Source organism: Protomyctophum bolini (genome assembly GCF_963924005.1).
Source record: "Protomyctophum bolini genome assembly, chromosome: 12".
In the NCBI taxonomy this organism is placed as follows: domain Eukaryota; kingdom Metazoa; phylum Chordata; class Actinopteri; order Myctophiformes; family Myctophidae; genus Protomyctophum; species Protomyctophum bolini.
The window spans coordinates 33,099,703-33,123,918 of NC_137873.1; the positions used below are offsets into that span (position 1 = coordinate 33,099,703).

Here is a 24,216-nt window from a genome sequence, read left to right on the forward strand (position 1 = left end):
ATAAAACGTTATCCTACTATTGAGCTTTTAGTGATTATTATTACTTGGACCTGGATGTGACCACTGACTAGAATGAAGTTCTGTCCTATAACCGTATGTGACATTCGAGCGCCGACAAGTGGCCGTAATTGCATCAATCAAGTTGATACGTTTCAATCAAAATGTTTCGTAGGTTTGTTCCCGTAGACTCGTAGAGTTATACATAAGGTTAAATGTCCAGAAAGTTGGGCTGCGGTGACGCGAGCTGAAAAAATAGCCGATCCACAAGCTCACAACGCGTTGCAGTGTGTGATTCTATGTAAGCTTGTAGATCTGCTCGTCTTGACTAGCGACAACAACGTCGTTGTACTACAACCCCCACAATGCACCTCTCGGATCATCAGCGGGAAACCAAAATGGCGAACACGCAAGGAGAAAATGATCCGTTTGTTATTTTTTGAAGCGCGCGTGAGGGTCGCATATTTTTGCATTGCACGTTCAAAGTGACTTTGGACGGTGCGGGGGAGACGTAGCGGTTCGAGGTTCTGTTCTGCCGTTTTATTGCACCAGTCGTTTTGTGGCAGCTGAAGTGGCCGAATGAGGTAACGTTATTGTTGTTGTCATCTCTCCATCACCATGTTTTTCTCTCCTTTTGGGAGGCGTGGGTTCGAGCGAGGGTCTTTGGTCTAATCCTGTTTTGACAGTTGTACTTTGCATGCAAATAACTCACTCTAGCCGTAACACGTCCGGATTATTTCACACATTATATACACTATATTTTTCAGCCCATAACATTTCAGAGTTATATAGTCCATCATTACTTTTTTTTGTGTGTGCATGGCACTGTGGCCATAATCTTGACCATGTTCAACCAGAACAAAGGAAGCAGTAGCACTGTCTGTGACTGATGGACAGTGCAGGAAAGGGAAATAATTTCCGTGATTTTGTCAAACAATAGTCAATAGCATCATGTTTGTATTTTGAAAGCGTGTTCTGTGCAATCTAAAGTGCAAAACACTTGCGACACCACTACGATAGACCGATGTCACTGGAGCTCCTGTTAGTACATTTCCCTGCACACTCTCCCCAAAAACAATGTGTTTCATTCTCTAAATGTGCATGTCAATGAGGGCTTTATTTATTGTGGTTTTAATTTTTATTACAAAAGTGTCAGCTACATGATAAATCTTCTGAAAATGCTATGGGGGTGATGGAAAATTGGTGTAATCCTGAAGGATTACACCAGGATTAGGATTGCCTGGATGGGGTAAATAATATTTGGACGCCACCTTTTAATTCATCTGGATTTTCCACTGTAAGATATTATGAATGGCCTAATTGTATCCACATAATGATTGTGTAACATATTTGGTCAATTATAATACAATTGCACAGGGAAATGTTGCACATTGATCTTTCAGTTATTCAATCAAAAATACCAAATTAATCCTGATTCCTAGCATGAGCCGCAGGCGCAGATATTACTGTAAATACTTAGAGACAATAAACATGATGGGAGAAAGAAGCATCAGTCATAGCCCCTCTGCATGTGGTTTAATTTGTTTTGAGTTAATTTGAAAATCTAACGTGATCATTTTCCTACATCCAGAGAAACTGTGGACCCCTTATCTGTCCATCAAAGAGCCCACCCACAGCGGCAGCCGCACACGGCGCCCCTGTCCCCTACTAGCTTCTCTGCCAGGGAAGAGTATGGGCACGAGGCCATGTTGTCTGACAGGTTCGAAGACGGACAAGATGTCTTGGCCCGGTGGTCGGATGGTCTGTTCTACCTGGGTACTATCACCAAGGTAGGTTTTGATTGATTGATTGATTGATTGATTGAAAGAAATTATTTCACAGTATGTAGCATGGTACATTTCAAGCGAAAGCACAAGTCACTTTGAGGACGAGACCGAAAAGCACTAGACTTGTTGTACATCAGGGTCTTCCATTTTCAATTCATCAGAGCATTTAAAGACGTACAGATATACACTTCTATGAAAAACAGGAAATCATCATATAAAGAAAGTAAAAAAGGGAAAAAACATGTACAGTGAGTATGGGAACCTTCTGACTCTGAGGTGGGGACAGATGCTCCCATGGCACACAGGCATGGAAGACTGTGGTCAACTTTATGATGATTTGTTTCTGAACATTTTAACTGACTGATGTGATTTAATGTTTATCCAATCAAGTTATTTGAAAGGGTGAAGAAAATTATGTTATTAGCCCACAATGTTTATCCAATAAAGATTCTTATTAACTGTTTTTTTTGTTATCCTTTCCAGATTGATAGGGACAAACAGCGATGCTTTGTGGTTTTTGAAGACCAGTCTAAGTCATGGGTTCTCTGGAAGGATATCGAGACAGGCAAGTACCATCAACCTCCAGCACGCGCGCAACAAATTCACGGGACCGTGCTCACGTAAATACGCTTGCGTTGTCACACCGTAACTATAGGTGCGTTTCATCGCTCCCCGTTTGCAAGGCCCTTAAGGCAACAAAACAATTGTAAAGGTTGTTTGCTGTAGTAAATAAGGCAGTGTGTTTAAATCTGCATATATACTGTAGGGCTTTCGCCCTCCCACCCCGCACTGGTGTGAAATCGGGTAGGAAAAACGGGGACGCACACGTCTGTGTCTACTGGCATCGGCTTCCCTTATTTGTAAACCCAACCCATACAGGATGTTGATGATGTATTCATGTATTGACCCACATCACGTCAAAGTTTATACAAAATAAATATAGTCGGGTAAGTCAGGACAAAGTCCCTCTGGACAACCACATTAATTATGCTATACAAATAAATCTATATCTTGATAGTTTTTAATGGCAACATGTGGTGATTTTATTGCCACGGTTATCCCAAAAGATTGAATTAATACTGGTAAATAAGGTACTACTACTGCCACTTATGCATTATTCACTCAGAGTCTTGCATTCTAACTTTATATAACTGCATTAATAACTTATGCATTATTTTTCTACATTAAATTGACTTCAAGTTTAATGTTGCTGATGATGATGATGATGATGATGATGTAGATACAAAAATAAAACCCTGTGCATTACTTTTTCTACATTAATTGTTATTTTCGGTTTTCTTTTTTTCGGGTTGTATTGAGCGGTTCTCTGCTGTCCTCTATCTGCCTTTCTCAGCCCAGAGTTATCTCTCTTCCTTTGCCTTGACAGTTAACGGTCCACAGAATGGCTGCCTTTGGTACAGCACCAGTTACATCATTGTGCATATCATCCATGGTATTATTTCTGCAAATGGGCAGAGAGGGGTGCAGAACACTGGTTTGTGTTTGTATGTGAGAGACAGAGCGAGAAAGGGACATAAGAACGTGCAGGTTTAATTGTGTGTGTCCACTGCCACCTTCTGGCATGGCATTTCCTCTCAGGCAGGCTTATAACGGCACCATCAGCCGACTGTGTGTGCTGTGTGGTGTCTACTCGGCGTGCACACATTTAGCTTTTTTATATATCTTTTTTCTGCCCCTATTGATCTCCTGACTGACAGGCTCAAATGCAATAAAGGAAACAAATGACACCCTGTCTCCATATCACCTTCATTTGAGCAAGGGAAAACTCCCAAGAAAATACCCTTGGAGGGAAAAGAAAAGAATACTTGGGAAGGATCACAAGGGGAACCCTTCTATCATCTATCAGTACAATTTAAGAATTGTAACATATCGTCTGATGTATTGTGATGTTTTTCTATATGATATTGTATTACTCGACGACACTGAAAATGAGTTTAATTACTCTAAACTTACTTCTAAATGTACTTTTTCTACATTAATTGTTCTTTCTTCTGCCCTGATTGATCTCCTGACTGACAGGCTCAAATATAACACAGGGAAAAAAATGACGTCTGTCTGTTGGGAGGGCTAAAACAATTTTTAACCAATGAAAAGTAATAAAAAGCCCTTTTGACAAAACCAGCTAACTCCATTGGACCCTCAACCTGTCAGCTAAAGCAGCGAACTCCACCCCCTCTCCCCCTCTCAAGATATATAAAATCACAATACTAACTTTGATGAGGCAGTATTGCTTTGTTTAAAAAAAAGATAAGGTGTTCATTATTTCCTGAAAAATGACAATTTTGGAGTTGGCTGGTTTCTGCCCGACAGCAGAGATAATGTATTTCAGTAAAAATCCTTCACGTTTGTTTCAGGTGATGAGGATGACGATGAGGAAGAAGACGATGACATAGTCTGCTCCATATGCCAGGATGAGACTTCAGAGGAACCCAATGAGATTGTCATTTGTGATAAGTGTGGCCAAGGTAATAATTATCCCATTTTGAGCGGGAACCCCTTTTGGTGGTTACATACATTATGTTATAATTTAGCTATTGAAAAATAGCAGATCTACAAGCTCATAGTAGCTCAACTTGTAGGTCTGCTATTTTTGAAAAATCGTTAAAATGTGCCTCTCTTTCAGAAAATTGTCATGATTTAGAAAACTTTTTATTTTTATTTCGACGTCAGGCCTAAAAGGTTTATAGCCCATCACTGAGGATTATTAGATTATATTTTTTTGCAGCCCAATCTGTCAGAACATTTTGGGTGGGTCCTGACTCCAGTGCCCAGTTTCAGTGGTAAACGGTACTTGTTTTTCTTTAGGCTATCATCAGCTGTGCCACTCCCCCCTCATTGATGCCACTGTCATTCACTCAGATGACAAGTGGCTCTGCAGGAAGTGTGAGCTTGCTGCTGTGCCTAAGGTATGTATGGATAAACTACCAACCTGAAAATGTGTTATTTTATTTATCCATCCATTCCAATAATCGGAATACTCTTAATGGAATAGATGGAACAAAATAGGCAGTACAGAATAATCCTTCATAACGATCAGTTTGGCTGGCAATAAACCCAAATATGCTCACAAATCATAGACCATGCCATGGCGACGTACGGTAAATAAGTGGCGAGTGCTGTCCAATGTCCATTTGTCTGTGTTTAGACTGAGTGTTGTGCCAGTTGATTAAGCTTGTATTGCCTTCTCGAGCTTTTCAATTTCAGTGATAAAGTTTTATGGGACCAGACACCGAACGTAACGCCCTAATCCCTTCGATTCCCCTGGTTCGCGGAAGTCATTTCTCTATGGAGAATAACATTTCTCTCAGTCAGTTGATTCTTCATATCCATATGAGTGAAGCGGCCTGGATGACATGTTTATTTTTCAAACACAGTTCTTATATGAGGCGATCTAAAATCCCCCCTATGGGGATTATAATGCAAATAAAAAGTACACAAACCTGTGGATTTGCGCCCTCTACCGATATTGACGTCAGACTTCGGTGCTCTATTCCATCATGTACAAATGTTTGTGATTAGCAGTAGCACTGTGGTTTCACATGCACACTGGTCAACATGATGTGGCCCAACTGTGATGTTTCGCATGGCGTCAGCTACAACAACATTTGACCGTGGTATTTCTTCATAATGCTATCACTGTGTAGTCTATTGCTCTCATGTGAAAGTGTGTCTGTGACACATTGCAGTGCTCTCTGTGTGATCTTGCAGTTTGCTCTAATCCTCAGAAATAATTTGGGCCTCTCCTACACTTTAATTATCAAATATCAAAATAATAAAGATGAAAATCAAATTTGGAGACTGCCACGATTATTTGAATTTTTTAATATTCGTGTGCATCCCTAACAGATTGCTCTTCATAATGTAATCTGCTGAGGGATGATTCCATCTTAATCAAACTCAAAGAAAGCTTTGGTTGTCGGCACTATATGCTGAAATATGTTTGAGTTTGGTGGCAATCTCACACATTTTTGAACTGAGTGCCTCTGGCTAAACCGATTTAATGGGGTTACCTTACCGCTTGTTAAAATATTGTGTGTGTGTGTGTGTGTGTGTGTGTGTGGTTTCTAGAGGGGCCGTACACGGCGATCTGAAGCCCGTCGACAGCAGCAGGAGTGGCAGTTGACTCTGCCGTACTCCCTGGAGGAGCTGGTCTGGGATCAGGGTCACAAGACTAATTTGCAGGAGTGCTACTGCTACTGCGGGGTGGTAGGAGAGTGAGTAAATACACCTGTCCTCCTATACACGCTCAATAATGTGATCACATCTTTGCGTGAAGACATTTATGTATATGCATGTAGACACTCATCATGTGGCAAACATTCGAGTTTCCAGACAACAAAACCCCTAAGCTTGCTGTCTTCATGTAGGTGGTTTCAGAAGATGCTGCAGTGCTGCAGGTGTCAGCAGTGGTTTCATGAGGAATGTCTCCAGTGCCAACAAATGCCCTTGTTATATGGAGACAGGTACAGATGCCATGCCTTCATTTTTACATAATAGGATACACCAGTTTCTTTTCTCATAGGCACAACCCCTCCTCCCAAAAATACCCTTTTTAACATTTTCATACCCAAAATTTGAACATCCATGGTTAAAGTTGTTAATATGCCTTATATGTCTTGGCTTTAGAAAATGTGCTAGATTAACTATGAAAGAAACATTGTGAAGAGTTTACTTATTTTATACTTATGTCCTCAGGTTCTATCTGTTTATTTGTTCGGTTTGCAAATGTGGACCAGAGTACCTCAGCCGATTGCCTCTTAGTTGGTGAGTGCTGTGGCTATTAAATATAAACACTTCAAGTTTATGACACTTTGTTTGCTTACAAGACTTGGCACTGATTGAATCTTGTACAGGGAGGATGTGGTCCACCTGAGTTTGTACAACCTGAGTGTCATCCACAAGAAGAAGTACTTTGACTCTGAGACAGAACTCATGAACTACATCAATGATAACTGGGACCTGCTGCAGCTGGGAGAGGTCAGGCTACTAGTAACTAGGTTTCTCGCTTTTCCTGTAACACGCACACACATTTGTATGCCCCCCAGTATTTACAGTGTGATATGTCATTTTGTTTCAGCTTCGAAGCAATACAGTTAAACTTCTCAAATATTTGTCATATTTAGCCATCTCTTCTGTATGCTGTCTCCTCTCTACAGCTTGCTGACACTCCAATGCCAGTGCGATATGACCATGTTCTTAAAGCGCTAACCAACAATAGCAACTTGTGAGTTGTTTCTTATTTTATTTCTAAACATTGGTATTATGTTGACAATTACTTTAATGTACATATGCCCCCCTCCCCTGCTATTCTCACCCCTTGTGCTTTTTTATATCTCCACAACTCAACTTTCTGATAAAAAAATTCTCAATTTTTTCTTCTCTTCTGGCCGTCATTTCCCATCTCCTCTTTCTTCACCTTCCTCTCCCCAAACTGTCCTGACGTCTGAACAGTTTTCACCTAGCAACCATCAGACTGCCGGACAAGGGCTGAGCCCTGCCCATGTTCTATTGCAGACACAGGCCCCCTTTTCACGAGAACGCTCTCTATAGAAAACGGAAAATTATCGTTTCCGGGGGTCCCTTTAGACGAGAACGCCGTCTTCGGGGCTTGAAAACGCATCAAAGTGAAAACACCTTCCTGAATGGAAATCTTTGAAAACGGCGTTTCCACTCGTCTCAATACAAACTGGCAAAACTTGAGACATCATGGCTCACGTAGGCTCACAGCGCTTATGTTTATTACATTAGTAGGCGATATTTGGAGTTCCTAGAATGAGCAAGCGCTCCCTCGCCCCACTCATCCTACGAACACATTACACATGCAGCGACTAGCGAGCCTCTGCATTGGTGAATGTAAACCATGCTGCATGATGTATACAAAAGCCTTGTGATAGGAAAGTAGAACAGAAGTAGTTCTAGTACATGCGTGCCTGGTCTATCTGGTGGCAGTGCGTCACTGCCACCTAGCGACCTGGCATGCACACTACAGCGTATTCAATAGGTGTGTAAAAGCAGAATAAAAAATGAGAACGCAACGGGACTTTGCCGTTTTTTCTGGAGACCGCCACCGTCTAAAAGTGGCCACATTCTGCCAATCAGGCATATGACTTGGTACATGTCTATTTCTGCATTACCGGTTACCAGTTTTATTTGTACTTACAGCTGATATAAACTCAGTATCCGCTGCTTATACTGCAACCTTTTCCTTTGCTCTCTCTTTCATTTATTTATCCATGTCGCTATTGCTTTTTGTAAGTTCTGGATATGTTTTCCACTTGCTCAAAAAAGATTTTCTGCCTTCCGTTAGTTCCATAGTGCCACCTACTAATTCTTCTTCTCTGATTCAGGTTCATGTCCGGGAAGGAGGTAAAGAAGAAGAAGCATCTGTTTGGCCTGAGGGTCCGATACCCCCCTGCTCCGCCGCGTTCTGAGGAGCACACCAGCCGAGAGCCAGGGAGGGGCTCGCACAAGATCACCCTGAGGGGACACACGTCCTCCAAACCCCTGCCTAACACCAGGTAGGACAGGTCTCAGGAGCTTTCTATATCCAATTGTACTAGGAGTCACGCAAGTCTTTTGCACCAGCATTGAAATCTCGCAAGCTACATCACATTTTTGACCTGAGACAGATTCTAAAAATGCTTTCTAAATGTGTCATCTACACACTGTGTGTGTGTGTGTGTGCGCTCTGAGACTGAGGGGTTACATCTCCAGCCGGGTCACCGAAAACTGAAAAATGAGACCAAGTGCCTCCCTGCTTGGCAGTTGGCACATAGCATTAAGGGTTAGACTAGGGTAAGTACCGACAGGCTAGTGTCATGTCCAGGACAGGTATATCAAGCTGCCTCACAGCACGATACAGAAACAGGAGATGGGCTCCTGCCCTATGGCTGTATTTTGCGTGTCTTAAGTACCAGGTCTTATTCCCTAACTTGAGTAAACTAAAGACCTGGAGGCGTGATCAATGCTCTTTGGCCACTCAGAATAGCCTCATTGATCACGCCTCCAGGTCTTTAGTTTACTCAAGTTAGGGAATAAGACCTGGTACTTAAGACACGCAAAATACAGCCCCTAATCTCATATGACGGTTCATGGCCTTGTTTATTATTTCTTTAGAGGGGCACTGCACATTTTATCATAAATATAAGTATGCCAGTGTTCGCTGTGTGTGGCGATCTTTCGACTATAAGCATGAATCATTTTGTGATTTGATGATAATGCAGTGTCATTGCAGACACAGTTCACAGAGTTCACACACAGCCTGCCTCGCAACATTAGTTTTGCAATCGATTTGCGATGTTTTGATACTGCGCTTTAGTCTTTTGGACCGACATGCACTTAGTTGAACCTGTGGCTCTTCAGGTAGAAATGTCAGTGATCCATTTGAATGCACTGCACTGTACAGTAGTACAGTTCACTGAAAGGAAGGTCACTTCTTTGTTTGGTGTTTTCCTTTCAGAACTTCCAGCTTGTTGACCAACGGCACAGAAAAGAAAAGAAAGAGAAAGCAAGGAACACATTCTCTGGAGACTTTGGCAAAACTACGACGTTCCAGTGACCTCCTCTCCCAGGTGTGTGTGTGTGTGTGTGTGTGTGGTGATGGTGTTTACAACTCTTAAGTATGTTTACTGACTGTATTTACATTATAGTGTGACTGTATGGAGTGTGGGAGGGAAAGCAACTGGGTAATGTAGTTTCTTTCAATATTCTTCCACAGGAAGTAGAAACCCACGCTCTGGATCTCTCCACCTCTAGCAAGTGAGTCCGCAGTGCATGGAGCATAAAATTGCATAACTCCTAAGTAATCATTCATAACCCTTGTGACCGTGGCTAGTAGTGAAACTATACAGTGCTTGTAACTTGGCTGGAGAGACTATACAAATGAATGTGATGTTCTTCCCACTCCACAGCAGCAGGAGTGACCGGTCGTCTTGCACCTCGGATGCAGAGTCAGTAGGAGCCCTGAGCACCACAGAAACTACCTCAACAAGCATTTCAATACAGTCCAGGTAAAGTATGCTTATTTAGCCCAAGACCTGAGACCAGATTCTACACGTCTTCTAAATCTATGCCAGTGGTTCTCAAACCTTTTCATGTCAAGAACCCCCAAAATTATATGTATTCGGCCGCCGACACCTAACTGCTTCTGGGGGTCCCTGGTACAAAATATTTTCAAACATATGAGTTAAAAAACGTTATAATATAATTATGATGAAAAATGGCAGATCTACAAGCTTCATAGACCGCAGGTTAGGACAGACTTGTTTGCTAACATTTAGACCTTTTTATGCTTTAAGTCATTTTCCAGAAATAATTTAGTGTATCTAAATTTGAGCAAAACTTTTGTTTCAACAACATGTATTTTGTGTTTGGCCGACGTACATTTAACCCACTCCTTGCTACCTTTTCCCACACCTTGTTCAGCCCCTGTGGCTTCAGCAAGAGACGTGCCACCGCTCGGATGATGCCCATCTCGGCGCCCCCCATAAAGAAAAAACGCGGAAGGCCTCGGCGGGCCTTGCAGCGCTCCTCCAACCCTGAGATCCCACCACCTCCTCCCGGCCACACTGATCCCAACAATCATCACCTCTCGGCCCCGGATACCCCGGGCCCCCTCACTGGGCTCCACTCCACAGACTTGGTGCATGCCCTTAACCCTGACATGCAGCTCTCCCACCTCAAGACCTCCATCAGCAGCTATTTCGGGGCAGCGGGCCGCCTGGCCTGTGGCGAAAAGTACCGGGTCCTGGCCCGCAGGGTCACCCTGGATGGAAAGGTCCAGTACCTGGTGGAATGGGAAGGAGTCACTGCCTCCTAGATTTCTTTATCGTCGTCATTGTCACTTGTAACCAGCTCTTATATAACAGGTAAGTTAGGGACCTTTTTCTTCTACCCCTTATTGAAAGCCGCCAGTGATGGTTATTGCAAAGCCTCCTGGGTTAGAGCAGTTCAATGTTATTACAGTGCATTAGAGGCTGAGGCAAAGAGTATCTTTTGAATGTTTTCTTTGTTTTGACTTTGACTGATTTCTCTTTTTTTTTCCTTCATTTTTTTTAACCTGTGGGCTTTTAGTGAACCGCTACCAGTGCATAACATTTCATGCCCTGCTAAACTTTAATTTCGATGACTGACTGACATTTTGTTTTCTCCTTACACATTCCCAAGCAGTTTAATATAAAACAAAATGACAGACATTCGTTTTTTTGGCAGAATGTAAAAACAGGTCTGGTAGTCTGAATGGTGTTTGAATCTAGAGACAGAGGGGACATTCTTCATCAAGGAGGCTCACTATATATACACACACGTACGTTGTGGACTGTGAATTTTGGCCAAACGAGATATCTGATCAACAACTTTGTTACCATGATGGCAAATGGGTTGGAAATGTTCTCCCATCAGTGTGCCCATCTTCTCTAGTCCTTGGCTGTGAATGCCTCTTGTTGCCTTGAGAGGACCTGGCCTTTCAATGATCATGTGCTTTTTTTGCAAGTAGAATGCAAAACGAGAGATAATGTTGTGCTGCTGCAGACCTGTTTATTTTATATATATATATATATATATATATACATTTACTATGTCTATTATTAACATTTGTGTTTTCTGATATGTCTCTCTAGTCCAGAAATGCATATTTCATTTTTTACTAGATTGCACATAAGTTGTCATCCGTTGGCGATTAGTCTGAGTTCATTGGTTCACTCAAAGCAGCAACCATAGTTTTGATTTATCTTTAGCAAATTACATTTCCTGATGTTGGTCTCCCACAACCAAGCGTTGGTGTCATATCCTGAAAATCGGTGTCTCTAATGAACAGTGTTACTTCTGCATGTAACACCTAATTTATACTTGGTTGCGTGTCAGTGTTTAATTTAATTTTGTTCATTGAAAATGGCACACAAGTTTGTAGATGAGCTATTTTCAGTGCGAGAAGCGATGCACAACCAAGTATAAACTGTGCTTAAGTGTCCAAAGTCAGAGGGATTTAGTTCTGTCTTCGTAGGCATGTGCTTCCGAGTAAAACCTTTATTTAACAAAACGTGTGCTTAATTTGAAATGGTAAAAAATATATAAACGTCTAAAGTATTTTCTTGTATTTTCTCATGTTTTGTTTTACAAGTAACTTTTTGTTTTGAACAAATATAATCTCATTTAAAGTGTTTTGATTGGATATTGTTAAGAAAGCGACTGTTAATATGTTATTTTTTTTATTTACTCCAATAAGTGAAGTGCAGCTTAATCAGAAAATGTAGTCACCATGGACCTGTACTGTTCTTTTTCTTTTGAGCTGCCTATGCAAATCAGCCCTTACAAATACTTTATACATATGTTTCTGTCATTATTGCTCTGTTTAGCTTGAAAAAGAGCAGCAGCAGCAACATTGACTGTATTAATACTTTACATGGATATCTGACTCAGGCTTTCCGTTTTCTGTATTAGAGGTGCTATTTATTATTTTTCTTCCTAAAAGTGTGCACTTAGATTTAAAGTTTGCTTTTACTGCCAAGCTCACCTTGAACAGACTCAGGATAATTACTCGGAAACGTCACTGTATCATTTTCAACGCCAACATGTGTAATGATGATAATTGATTGGAATTCTTTTTCAATGATTGTGTCAGAATACTGTAGCATTTTTTTTAGACCATGATTTCTCTGCAAACTAGCTGCTTTTATTAGAGCAAAGTCAGTCTTGGTCCATTATTATGTTGAGTCAGTAAACAATCAAAATCACTGGATCCCCATGTTGTGCTGTACTTCAATGCAAAACCTGATAATTCAATCACTATCTCTTTTTGGAGATGTTTCTTTGTTTGATTGCTGAGAAGAAAATGTCATTGCGTAGAAGGGGATGGGCCTTTTCGACACGGATACCTCTTTTATTTTAAAGTTGTCATACAGTACATTGAAGCTTTTCTCCTTTATATCTTGCCAGTGTTAGAAACTAGATCTTGTTTGTTCCTGGCTTTGAGCAGGCTTCTATGGCCAAAGAATAAACATGTAAAGTCTACAATGTTTCCTAGAGTTGTTACATTTTTGTATATTTACCATATAGGTGGACATATTGCTTCCTAAACCATTTTGTTAAATGATGAATAAAAAACATATTTTGAATGTTTTGTCCTGAAGTTGTTGACAGAAATGGAAATTGCCGAAATTGCGGATTTCTTTTTTCATTTTTTCATTTTTTTCAAATCCTCAAAAATGATGAAAAACGGCGCGCTATAGTATGCCGTACGATATGGGCTATAGCCCATGGTCCAAAATGATGAGAAACGAGGATAACTTTTTTTTTTCAAAATTTCAAAAAACATGGGCTATAACCCATCGTTTTTGTCATTTCGTCATTTTTTTCAAATCTTCAAAAATGATGAAAAACTGCACGCTATAGTATGCCGTACGATATGGGCTATAGCCCACGGTCCAAAATGATGAGAAACGAGGCTAACTTTTTTTTTCAAAATTTCAAAAAACATGGGCTATAACCCATCGTTTTTGTCATTTCGTCATTTTTTTCAAATCTTCAAAAATGATGAAAAACTGCGCGCTATAGTATGCCGTACGATATGGGCTATAGCCCACGGTCCAAAATGATGAGAAACGAGGCTAACTTTTTTTTTCAAAATTTCAAAAAACATGGGCTATAATATATATATATGATATATTACTTTATTGTCAGTTCACACTGAAATTTGTCTTGCGACACAAGCAGCCAGGTATGCAGAACATATACAAAACACAGAGAACAAGACAATTTACATACATAAAGACATGAGCAAAATCCACCGCTTAGATTATCCTGTGTCTACTACATCTCCTGATTGAGCCTCAAGGTCGACTGGTAGACAAAGGACCTCTTTAGTCTGACCTTGTTGTATGCTGGTACACCATATCTCCTTCCTGAAGGTAGCAACCTATATTCTCTATACAACACATGCTTAGTATTAGAGGTGATATTCCTTGCTAACCTTAGGATGCTGTTATCATATGTGGATGTATACAGTTTCTGAAGTTGTTGTCCAACAATCTTTGAACAAATGTTCAGTTGTTGCAGCAGTTGTGACTTTAGGGCTGCAGACAAACATCCATACCAGGTGGTACTACAGTACTGAAGAACACTCATAATAACAGAAGTGAAAAACAAAAGAAGAATCCGTCTACTAGCACCGAAGGATCTTAGACGGCGAAGGAAGTAGATTCTTTGCTTTGTTTTCTTACACACTGAATCAATCTGATCTTTCCATGACAAAAGATGGTCTATTACTACTCCTAGGTATTTGTACGAACATACCTGGTTGATCGGTTCCCCATGAATAGTAATAGTAAAATTATAACCCATCGTTTTTGTCATTTCGTCATTTTTTTCAAATCCTCAAAAATGATGAAAAACGGCGCACTATAGTATGCCGTACGATATGGGCTATAGCCCATGGTCCAAAATTATGAGAAACGAGGATAACTTTTTTTTTCAAAATTTCAAAAAACATGGGCTATAACCCATCGTTTTAGTCATTTCGTCATTTTTTTCAAATCCTCAAAAATGATGAAAAACGGCGCGCTATAGTATGCCGTACGATATGGGCTATAGCCCATGGTCCAAAATGATGAAAAACGAGGATAACTTTTTTTTTTCAAAATTAAAAAAAACATGGGCTATAACCCATCGTTTTTGTCATTTCGTCATTTTTTTCAAATCTTCAAAAATGATGAAAAACGGCGCGCTATAGTATGCCGTACGATATGGGCTATAGCCCACGGTCCAAAATGATGAGAAACGAGGAAATTCTTTAGTGACGGTTTGTCCTAGCCTGGGAAAACCCACGCCCCCTGCTGGAAACATTTCATTAGGTTTGTCCTCTGCTCCGTTTCTCTCCCAGGTTATCCTTCTATACCAATTCATTCCCACTTCCCACTGTTTTTCGTTGATATATCAGATGTTTTAAAAATGTATAACCTCCAAAAATGTGCTTCTCGAATCTCGATTAAGCTATAGGCCTACATGACATGAGTAGCATTAAGTTGATGATTGGTTCGACGTATGTCGCCGAAAAAACATATTTTCATCATTTCTTTAATATAGCCTACATACTTATGTTGTTTTTCATGATTTTCAACGATAAAAAAATTAGAAAAATCATGAAAAAACCTGAAGCCATAGCCTACTATTATCACTCCATTCAACCACCTCATTTACTTTACTAATAGATAGATATACCAGTTGTAACCAAAACCCAACCTTTATTCATTGCAGCCAGCAACACCTTCCTGGATCTCAGCCAACTCCCAGTCCCTCCCCACCGGTGAGGCACCCTCCCACACTGTCAGGAAATCCCAGTGGGAACTAAAACTGACTTGACTAACATTCCGTTAACCACAGCAAATCCTCCTCCACCTCCTCCCCCCCCACCTCCTCCCCCTCCTCCTATTCCTCCACCCCCACCCCCACCCCCTCCTCCTCCTCCTCCGCGTGCGTGCGTGCGTGTGCGCGCGCATGCCTGCGGCTTCCTTCCACACAGCTGTGATCCATACACTCTGACGGACCAATGACCGACGGTCTAGACCCGGATACAGTAGGCGGGGCTTATGATTTAAAATGGAGACGCACGCGTTCCGTAGCAGACAGCAGTGTGTTTGGGGCGTAGCTGCAACAAGGTAAGGTTTGTTTGAGAACAGCATGGTTGTTGTAACTTGTTAGCCAACATTAACTCTGTTATTGTTACAATATTAGTGTTGTTAGAAGGACTGTTGGTTGTTTATTGTGACTCTAAAAGAACAACAATATGAGTAATGTGTTGGTACTTTTTGAGACACAAACAAATAAACAAACAAACGGGTGGAAAGTAAATAATTACATCTACTGAAGTACTGTGGACAATAATATTGTACTTTTATATTCTATTATGTGGACACTTTACTAGTTATTTTGTAGATTCGGATTATTTAAAAAAATATATCCTTTTGGCTACATTGGCTACACAATTTACCACTGGGCTACAACCACATTTTTACCATTTGGAAGTAGCTGATCTACAATCTCACAATGCATTGTGATGCAATGCATTGTGAGATTGAAGATCTTCTATTTTCAGATTTATCTTTCTTTCAAACATTTGATATGGGACACTTCTGCTTAATGAGCTACATTTGTTAATTTTTAAGTGCATTTTGATGCCATACCTTTTTACTTTAGTACATAATGGTAACACAAGTTGTAACTGTGGCTCAGACGCATTCATTGGGCCACGTCACCCCTTTTGCAACCAGATCTTATTTGAATGATTTTTGAGACGCACTTTCCTGGGGTTTTTATGTGTTTTTAGATATTTTAGTATTTCAAAGTGTCCATGGACTCCATGATGTCATGGACACCGGGCTCACTTCCTTCCTGAACTACAATTCCCACAATGCTTTGGGCCACTGCTCCTCCTTGTGGATAGGGGGAGGGCTGTCTTACTGAGACAACATTTAGTCCAGGAAGGAAGTGAGCCCAGTGTCCATGACATCATGGACTCTTTGAAATACTGAAATATCTAAACACATAAAAACCCCAGGAAAGTGTTTTTTGTCTCAAACATCATTAAAATAAGATCTGGTTGCAAAAGAAAAATGCAAGAATTTCCTAAAGATGTGTTTTCTACAATGTATAATATCTGGATAAAGAGTAATGTTGGTGTATGTTTGTGTCTTACAGGTTGATCATGTGACCTTGGTGTCATGCGGTGACCTTGGATGCAGTCTTCAGGAGATGGCTGGTATTGATAATAGAGTGTCTACTCGGCTGAGCTGAAACGAATAACGGTGTCAACGAACGCTCCCTGAGATTACGAGGCGTACGGTGCTCGGGACGTATTGTGCCATACAACCTACGCGGCTCTATTAATACCGGCTATCTTCAACCGAGTGACGGAAGGCCCCCCATGGTAATTGCATACAGAACTTTTTTGCTTTTAGGCTTCATAAAAGAAATGGTTGCACAAGGCAGATTATAGCCCTAGAATGTGTGTAATAATGGTGACACAGCTCTGTCAGTGACTGTTATGACTTCCAAAATGTCATCCTGTAGGCCGACAACTAATTTTCTTCTCCCCTGCCATTTCAGAAAGTGAAGCGCACTGGAGGTGTGAACTCTATGCTGTTGCCACTGCTGGGTGAACTCTATGCTGTTGCCACTGCTGGGTGCTGTTATCAGTGAAGGTTAGTTAACCGTCTGATTCCTGCTGCTTGTTTAAGTGGGCTACATGCTACCATACCATAGGTTGTCTTTCGCGCCATGTATAATTTCACTTAATTTGTGTGTATAATGCCAGTCCACATCACAGTTATGTGATGTTTGTGGAGGCATGTGATTTATTTATCGTTTAACATAATTTACGGGTAAAGTCTGTCCACATCCACATCACATAATGTATGTTCTCTTGTGTCTCCTCTCTATTCTTTAATAAAGTTGTTTATATTTTGTTGTCATAGTTTTTAATCGCATTTTGCTTTATTTTATTTAGGTAATTTCTTTCTTCTTGCCTATCTTTCCCTTGTTCTTCACTAGTGTTTTATGTGATGTGGAGGTGTGTGCTTTATGTCTTGTGTCATTATGGTAGCATGTAGCCCCTTAACACTGTGTTTACAGCTTACTATGCTGTAGGTCTGTGTAAACTAACAAGAGGAAGCAAATGATGGCCGCTGTGTCATTTGCTTCCTTCGTTGGTGTGTGTATTTTGTTTAGTGCTGATATTGAAGGTAAGTGAGTAGTTTATTATCCTTGACTGTTGGGCAGAAACCTTGTATCTCCATAGTTCAACCTTTTGTAAATTAATTTCCTTACTTGGTCATGCTACAGTGTCACACACAAGTAGCAAATGGCCAATCTCATGAGGCAAAGATAATCCATTATTGAATATTTAAGTAGTATTCTGTTTTTCAAACCAGTGAAGTATCAGCAAGAGCTTGTGACTAAATAATATCATTGGAACACAGATTATTATATTAATAATATTGGATCAGTTGTTTTGTTCCATAAAAGTAACCATTTTGGACGTACAAGGTTTTTACCCAACCTTCATCTTTTCTCTCTTCTTTGCTTTAATAAAGTTATTTGTTTTTGGTCTCAGAGTTTTTAATCGCATTTTGCTTTATTGTATTGTAATTTCTTATTTCTTTCTTTCCTATCTATGACACTAGTTCTTCACTAGTGTATGTGTGAGTCGGGTCATGTCTCGCGTACAGTTTCTCATTTGGAGCTGTTTCATGTAATTTACCAGTAAAGCGTCATCACGTCAGTTCACATCAGATATGAACACAGGCCGATATGTGATGTGCATTTATGTGGTTTTTTTAAAGGTGATTTTTCACAGCAATTGCGGCTAGCTCGTCATTCACGTCTGTTGGCATTGCGCCATATGAATTGTGTTTATTGCTGTTCATGTTGTGTACTAATGTTCATAATATTGCTGACAAATACTGGGGTGCAAAGAATGCTGCTACCTCGTATAATTTATGTCAATCGTCCACAAATGGCATAAATTGTACAGTCTTGCCCCATGTTTCCTACATGGGACAACTAGATAGAAAAATACTTGCGCCACGGAAACCTAAAGGCCAACTGCTTGGGCAGAGACCAAGAAAATCTATTTTGTTCATGTTCATAAAGCGCTCAAAGTGCTTGAAGTGAAAAGTGCAGCAGCAAACATCTAGGTCATAAGACCATTGTTCGTGCTATATTATCAGATCTAATTTGTGAGTAAAGCTTCATTACGTAATCCCACATCACCTATGAACACAGGCCCGGTATGTGATGTGTGTTTATGTCTTGTCTCATTTCACATTTGTGAGTAAGGCTTCATCATGTCATCCCAACATCACATAATTAACTTATAGGGTTAGGGTAGGGCTAGGTATGTGATGTTGGTTGATGTGATGTATGTCTTATAATGTGCAAGCTTCATCGTGTCAGTTAACATCACATTATGTGGTGTGTATTGATGTGATTTATTTATGCTGCCATTTGCAGCTAAAACTTTGGCATTGACGATGGGCCTATGACCCAAACGTTTTCTGCTGCACTTTTCACTTTTAGCACTTTGCAGCACTTTATGAGCATGACAAAATATTTTCTTAGTTTATGTCTGAGGAGTTTTCCTTAAGGTATTTGTGGAGTGAGTCTTCCGGCTTTCAATTGTATAAAGACATAAGCATGGCTATCGTTATAGTCAAGATTCAAATTGAGTGTGTAGGCTCTCTCTTTTTTTAAATGATATTGCAAAATTGAAACTAATGACTGATTTGGACCTGTAAATTATAAACAAAAACTAAGGCACTGGTGTGGTACTCCTGGTTTACCAGAACGGGGTTCAACTCCCTGCGGTGCCCTCAATTTGTTGTATTTACATGGTTCATTTTCTGCTCATTGTTTCCTTTTCATAGATGATAACCCCCAGGTTCTTTACTGTGTTTGTACTCCCTACAGATGGGTTACAATCTATTTAGGGACCAAGCCCGAAGGGACTCTTGGTCCCTTATTTTTCTCTTCTCCTTCCACCAAAAATGTTAGTTCTGGCTGAACTGTGCTGTCGGGTTTTCGTCAAACTTGGCAATATGGTAGCCCTCCTTTTTTTTTGGGCTCCCAATAATTTGAAAATGACGATTTGCCCTGATTTCCCATCACCCCATCTGATCAGGACAACCTAGAGGGCAATGCCAAACAGCGAGGACACAAAGCCCACAACCATTGTCCAATAGGTGGCGCTATAGCACTCAACTGAAAATTCAAACTTTAAACGGGCATGGCTCATGGACCGCTTGACCGTGAGCAATAAAACGTTGATACCCATGTGTAGCGATGGAGCTCGATACCCGAACAAAATCCTTAAACTTGAGTACCCGTTATCAATAAGCTGTGTAGGGATGGAGCGATACCAGGAAAAATCCTTAAACTTATTGAGTACCCGATATCAATAAGCTTTGGGCTTGTTGAGCGTAGTGGCCCGTTCATGTTTGAATAATCAAGAGGTGAATCAATAAATGCCAACCAGCACTATCTGGGTAAACTCAATTACGCTTTTAAAGTGGCGGAACATATATTAACCTGTTAACAGTTTCTTTATTTTATTGGTAAAAAGGTCAATTGCCCTAGTATTTGCCCCATTGGGGCAATTGCCCCAGTAGATACTGGTTCTGTTCAGAGTTTATTGTCTCCTGTCTTTCCTCAAAATAATATAAATTGCTCTAAGCCTGATCGATATAAATTAATGAGCTCCATCCCTACCCATGTCTCCTCTTGCCTCACTTTCGTATTCTGACTTTTGTATCTCTCTCCTCCTGGGTTCTTTGCTCAAAATGCCTAAACATTTATATATGGAAATTAAGTAAAAGACTGAGTTTACTACAAACTGTAGTCCTGTCCGAACCTGGAACGACCACAGACGAGGGTTTTAAATTTTGTCGGGTGACCTTTTGTCATAGAGGTTTTTAATCTAGTCTTGACTGTGCAGAGCGTGTCACCCCCGAGGACAGATGCCGGGAGAACTTAAACGCTCTGCCTTCTATTGTAACTTTTGATATTCAGGACTAAACATTTTTGTAAACTATGAACACACTGTTCTGTTAAGATTGTAGGGATCGATGACTTCTTTGAAATATTGTGGTGCCTGACCATTGTGAGCTTTATAGGTGAGGATTTTGAACTATATGTATTTAACCGGGAGCCAGTGTAGAGGCAGTGATGGTTCTGATCACATGGTTCTCGGACCCCTAGTATAGGGTTTCCTCGTTACTACAGAGGAGTGCCAAATCTTTGATTGCTACTTTTTTCAATTAATATCCATTCATTCATTCATATCGTTAATGTAATAAATCAAATTTTCATTTATGTATTTGCTACATTAATTACATTAACCCTAGAATCACTATTCTGAGGGGAACATTGGCAAAAAAATCTGATGCTACAAGCTCATGATTTAAGAGGATTGGAAAAAAAGCTTTCATGACTATGCCAGGCCCAGGAAATTAATCCCAATGCATTTTTCCCATAGACATTTCAAAGTATTTAAAGACCCAAGTGTCGTACGAAGCAGAGTGGTGACGAATCATGACAACAAACACAATATCTTGGCCCAAACAAAGAAGAAAAACAACAAAGTGTTGTACCTGTTTTTTTTTCTAATTCTTTGTTTTGCCCAAAACATTGTGCCGTCATGATTTGGTCACAACTCCAGTTGTCTTTGTCCGCGGCGTAAACGTCTTTAATAAATACTTTCTGAAAAGTCTGAGGAAAATGAACGGGGATTTCTTTTCCGGGTCACTCGAGGGGGCGGGACTGCGACGCTCTATAGTATGCCGTGGTGCAACTCAGCAGAGTTGCAGCACTTACTTCACACAGGTGTGATTTTTCAAGATTTGAGGATTTGAAAAAAAGATGAATCACGTAAATACTATAGTCCATGGTTTCGCATGACGTTTTTCATGATTTTGCAGGATTTGAGTACAGGATGAAAATAATGGACCTGTAAATTACAATAAAACGAACTAAGGCACTGGTTGTGGTACTCCTGGTTTACCAGAACGGGCTTCAAGTCCCTGCAGTGCTCTGCTCAATTTGTTGTTTTTACATGGTTTATTTTTTTCTTCTGCTCATTGTGTTGCCTTTTCATAGATAACCCCAAGTACTAGTAGTAGTATACTTATATTTATAAGTAGTATAATAAGTATAAGTAGTAGTATACTTAGCCCATGGTCAAAAATGATGAAAAACGATGATTTGAGAAAAAGACGAAAATCACTCCGAGACCATGGGCTACATATAGTCCATTGTCTCGAGTGATTTTCGTCTTTTTTTTCAAATCCTCAAAAATGATGAAAAACTCCATGCTATAGTAAGACTATCCATATAGGCCTATCTGCCTTTTGTTTGACAGACAGACAGACACCCATGTTGTTGCTTCATGTACTGTACTGTACTGTACTGTATGTACTGTACTTTACTGTATGCTCAGTGAATATACTGCTGCACAGATAGTTTCTAGCAGATGTGGAACCGCTTCTCCACGTTTTGCATTCAATAAACCATGAAAGCCTTTCGGTTTAATAACTATGTCATATGATATCGTTGCATGACAATAATATAGATGCTGTACATTGTCCTGACATGCCAGAGGGAGGTGGGGTGGGGGGGTCTGTGTTCCAGACCAGAGAACAGCTGGGCTCTCAAGTTTAACCCATTCTGGGCGGGAACCCCTTTTGCTGTTAGCATCATGTTATGTTTTAGCAGATCTACAAGCTCATAGCGCGCGCTACGAGCTTGTAGGTCTGCTATTTTTGAAAAATCAAAGAACGACTGACATATATAGAAACATAGCTTTTTCAGAAAACTGTCAGGATGTAGAAGAGATTTTTTTAATCTGATCTCGGGTCAGAATGAAAACTGTCAGGATGTAGAAGAGATTTATAGAATCTGATATCAGGTCAGAATGTCCAATCGGAAAGTCCAATCGGAAAATGTTGGTCATTAATGATTTTTGTCTGTTTCCCTTTTTTTTCGGGGGGGTTTAACCCATTTTGGGCGGGAACCCATTTTGGTGTTAGCATCATGTCGTGCTTTAGCTATTGAAAAATAGCAGATCTACAAGCTCATAGCGCGCCACCGAGTTGCGCGCTATGAGCTTGTAGGTCTGCTATTTTTTTTTAATCGAAGAGCGACTGACATAGAATACATTTTTAGAATCTGATCTCGGGTCAGAATGGGAAACTGTCAGGATGTAGAAGACATTTTTAGAATCTGATCTCAGGTCAGAATGGAAAACTGTCAGGATGTAGAAGACATTTTTAGAATCTGATCTCAGGTCAGAATGGAAAACTGTCAGGATGTAGAAGACATTTATAGAATCTGATCTCAGGTCAGAATGGAAAACTGTCAGGATGTAGAAGACATTCTTATAATCTGATCTCAGGTCAGAATGGAAAACTGTCAGGATGTAGAAGACATTCTTATAATCTGATCTCAGGTCAGAATGGGATAAGGAAAGATTTGGCCAGAGACACAATGGTTTGTCTGACGCCGTGTCCAAAACAAATGAACGGCTCTATAGCGTAGAGAGAGAGGAACAGAGAACTGGACAAAGGAGGATTTATTGTACTGCATGTACATGCGTGCACGTCCATCGTCTGTGTGTGTGGGCCTGTGGTGTGTGTGTGTAGGGTGTGTGTGTGTGTGTGTGTGTCTCTCTCTCTCTGGAGGGAGGGGAGACTACTGGGCCCAAAGCCTGCATGCATTCTCATTTGTTTCCGTTGGCCATTTCTAACGCAAAGATAATAATCAATCACTTAGTTAATGGATATACAAAACTGGCGAGCGAGCGTGCGTGTGTGCGGCCGTGCGTTGAGTGCGGCCGTGCATGAGAGCGTGTGGCCGTGCGTCCGTGCATGTGTGTTGTACAGTATTAGGAGAGAAGTAATTTTCCACGTTGGGGTCTAACCGTGCCATGCAGCAGCCAGAGTCCAGCCAGAGACCTGACAGACAGACATGCAGCTTGAATTAGTCCTGTATATACTTTGATGATAATGGATCTTTACAACTGAGAACGAAGACGCTGTCTGTGAACCGACAGTCTGTGAACCGACAGTCTGTGAACCGACTGTCTGTGAACCAACTTACTGCTGGCCTCTGCTCCGGCCCTCTCGTTCTCACAGGCACTGTGTATACTGTCTGTTATAGCCTGGAAAACAGACAGATCTGGAAAAACAACTAAATAATAATCCAGGTTGAGATTGGCTCAATGGCAGACAGTGGCACGTATGTCAAAAAGTCACTTTCACCTAGAAACTCCATTCACACTTTTTATTATTCAGCTTACTGTGGAGACACATGCTGGAAGTTTTTACTTTGAAATGTTTTGTAGTTTCTGAGTCATTTAACTTAAACGCCCAATGAATGCATTCTCTATGGCAATAGCACAAACTTTGGCATGCTACTAGTCCTACATACTTACACATAGAAACCCCATTCAAACTTTTAAAATGTTCATCTTACGGTGGACATGTTTGTCTCTATACAAATCTTGTAAATCTGCTGTTTTCAAATAGCCGAAATGTATATAGGGCAGAAGTATAGTTAACGTATGTTTTGTAATGATAGTCAAAATCTATACAAAGTATAACTACTAATCCAAAGTTTTCATCAAATAAATGTAGTGGAGTACCAGACCAGTACAATATTTGGATTCAAGATCTACTGCATATAGTGGAGTAGAAGTAAAAGTATTGGAAATACTCAAGTAAAGTACAAATGCCTCAACATTGTACTTAAATAGGTACAGTACAGTACTCACCATACATTTGAACTCATTCACTGGCTCATATTTGAAGCATATTGTCCTCTCATATAATAACACATTTGAAGAACACATTTGAAGAACAGATCTACAAGC

The 24,216-nt window shown here is 40.5% G+C and overlaps 1 protein-coding gene across 3 annotated transcripts; it reads left to right on the forward strand.

Moving 5' to 3' along the window:
• The first annotated feature begins 398 nt into the window (after positions 1 to 398).
• mtf2 (metal response element binding transcription factor 2) lies at positions 399 to 12,916 on the forward strand. Of its 3 annotated transcripts, none has more exons than XM_080777560.1 (15): positions 399 to 581; positions 1,589 to 1,787; positions 2,268 to 2,349; positions 4,160 to 4,270; positions 4,611 to 4,711; positions 5,874 to 6,019; positions 6,173 to 6,268; positions 6,501 to 6,569; positions 6,659 to 6,782; positions 6,962 to 7,029; positions 8,153 to 8,323; positions 9,265 to 9,388; positions 9,523 to 9,563; positions 9,716 to 9,814; positions 10,230 to 12,916. In XM_080777560.1, exons 1-15 carry the CDS (start codon positions 577 to 579, stop codon positions 10,621 to 10,623), a joined length of 1,830 nt encoding a protein of 609 aa, XP_080633686.1. In that variant the 5' UTR covers positions 399 to 576; the 3' UTR covers positions 10,624 to 12,916. The 3 variants fall into 3 exon arrangements, with proteins under 3 accessions (XP_080633686.1, XP_080633687.1, XP_080633688.1); XM_080777561.1 differs by having other exon boundaries at positions 9,719 to 9,814; XM_080777562.1 differs by having other exon boundaries at positions 9,265 to 9,376.
• The last annotated feature ends 11,300 nt before the right edge of the window (positions 12,917 to 24,216 follow it).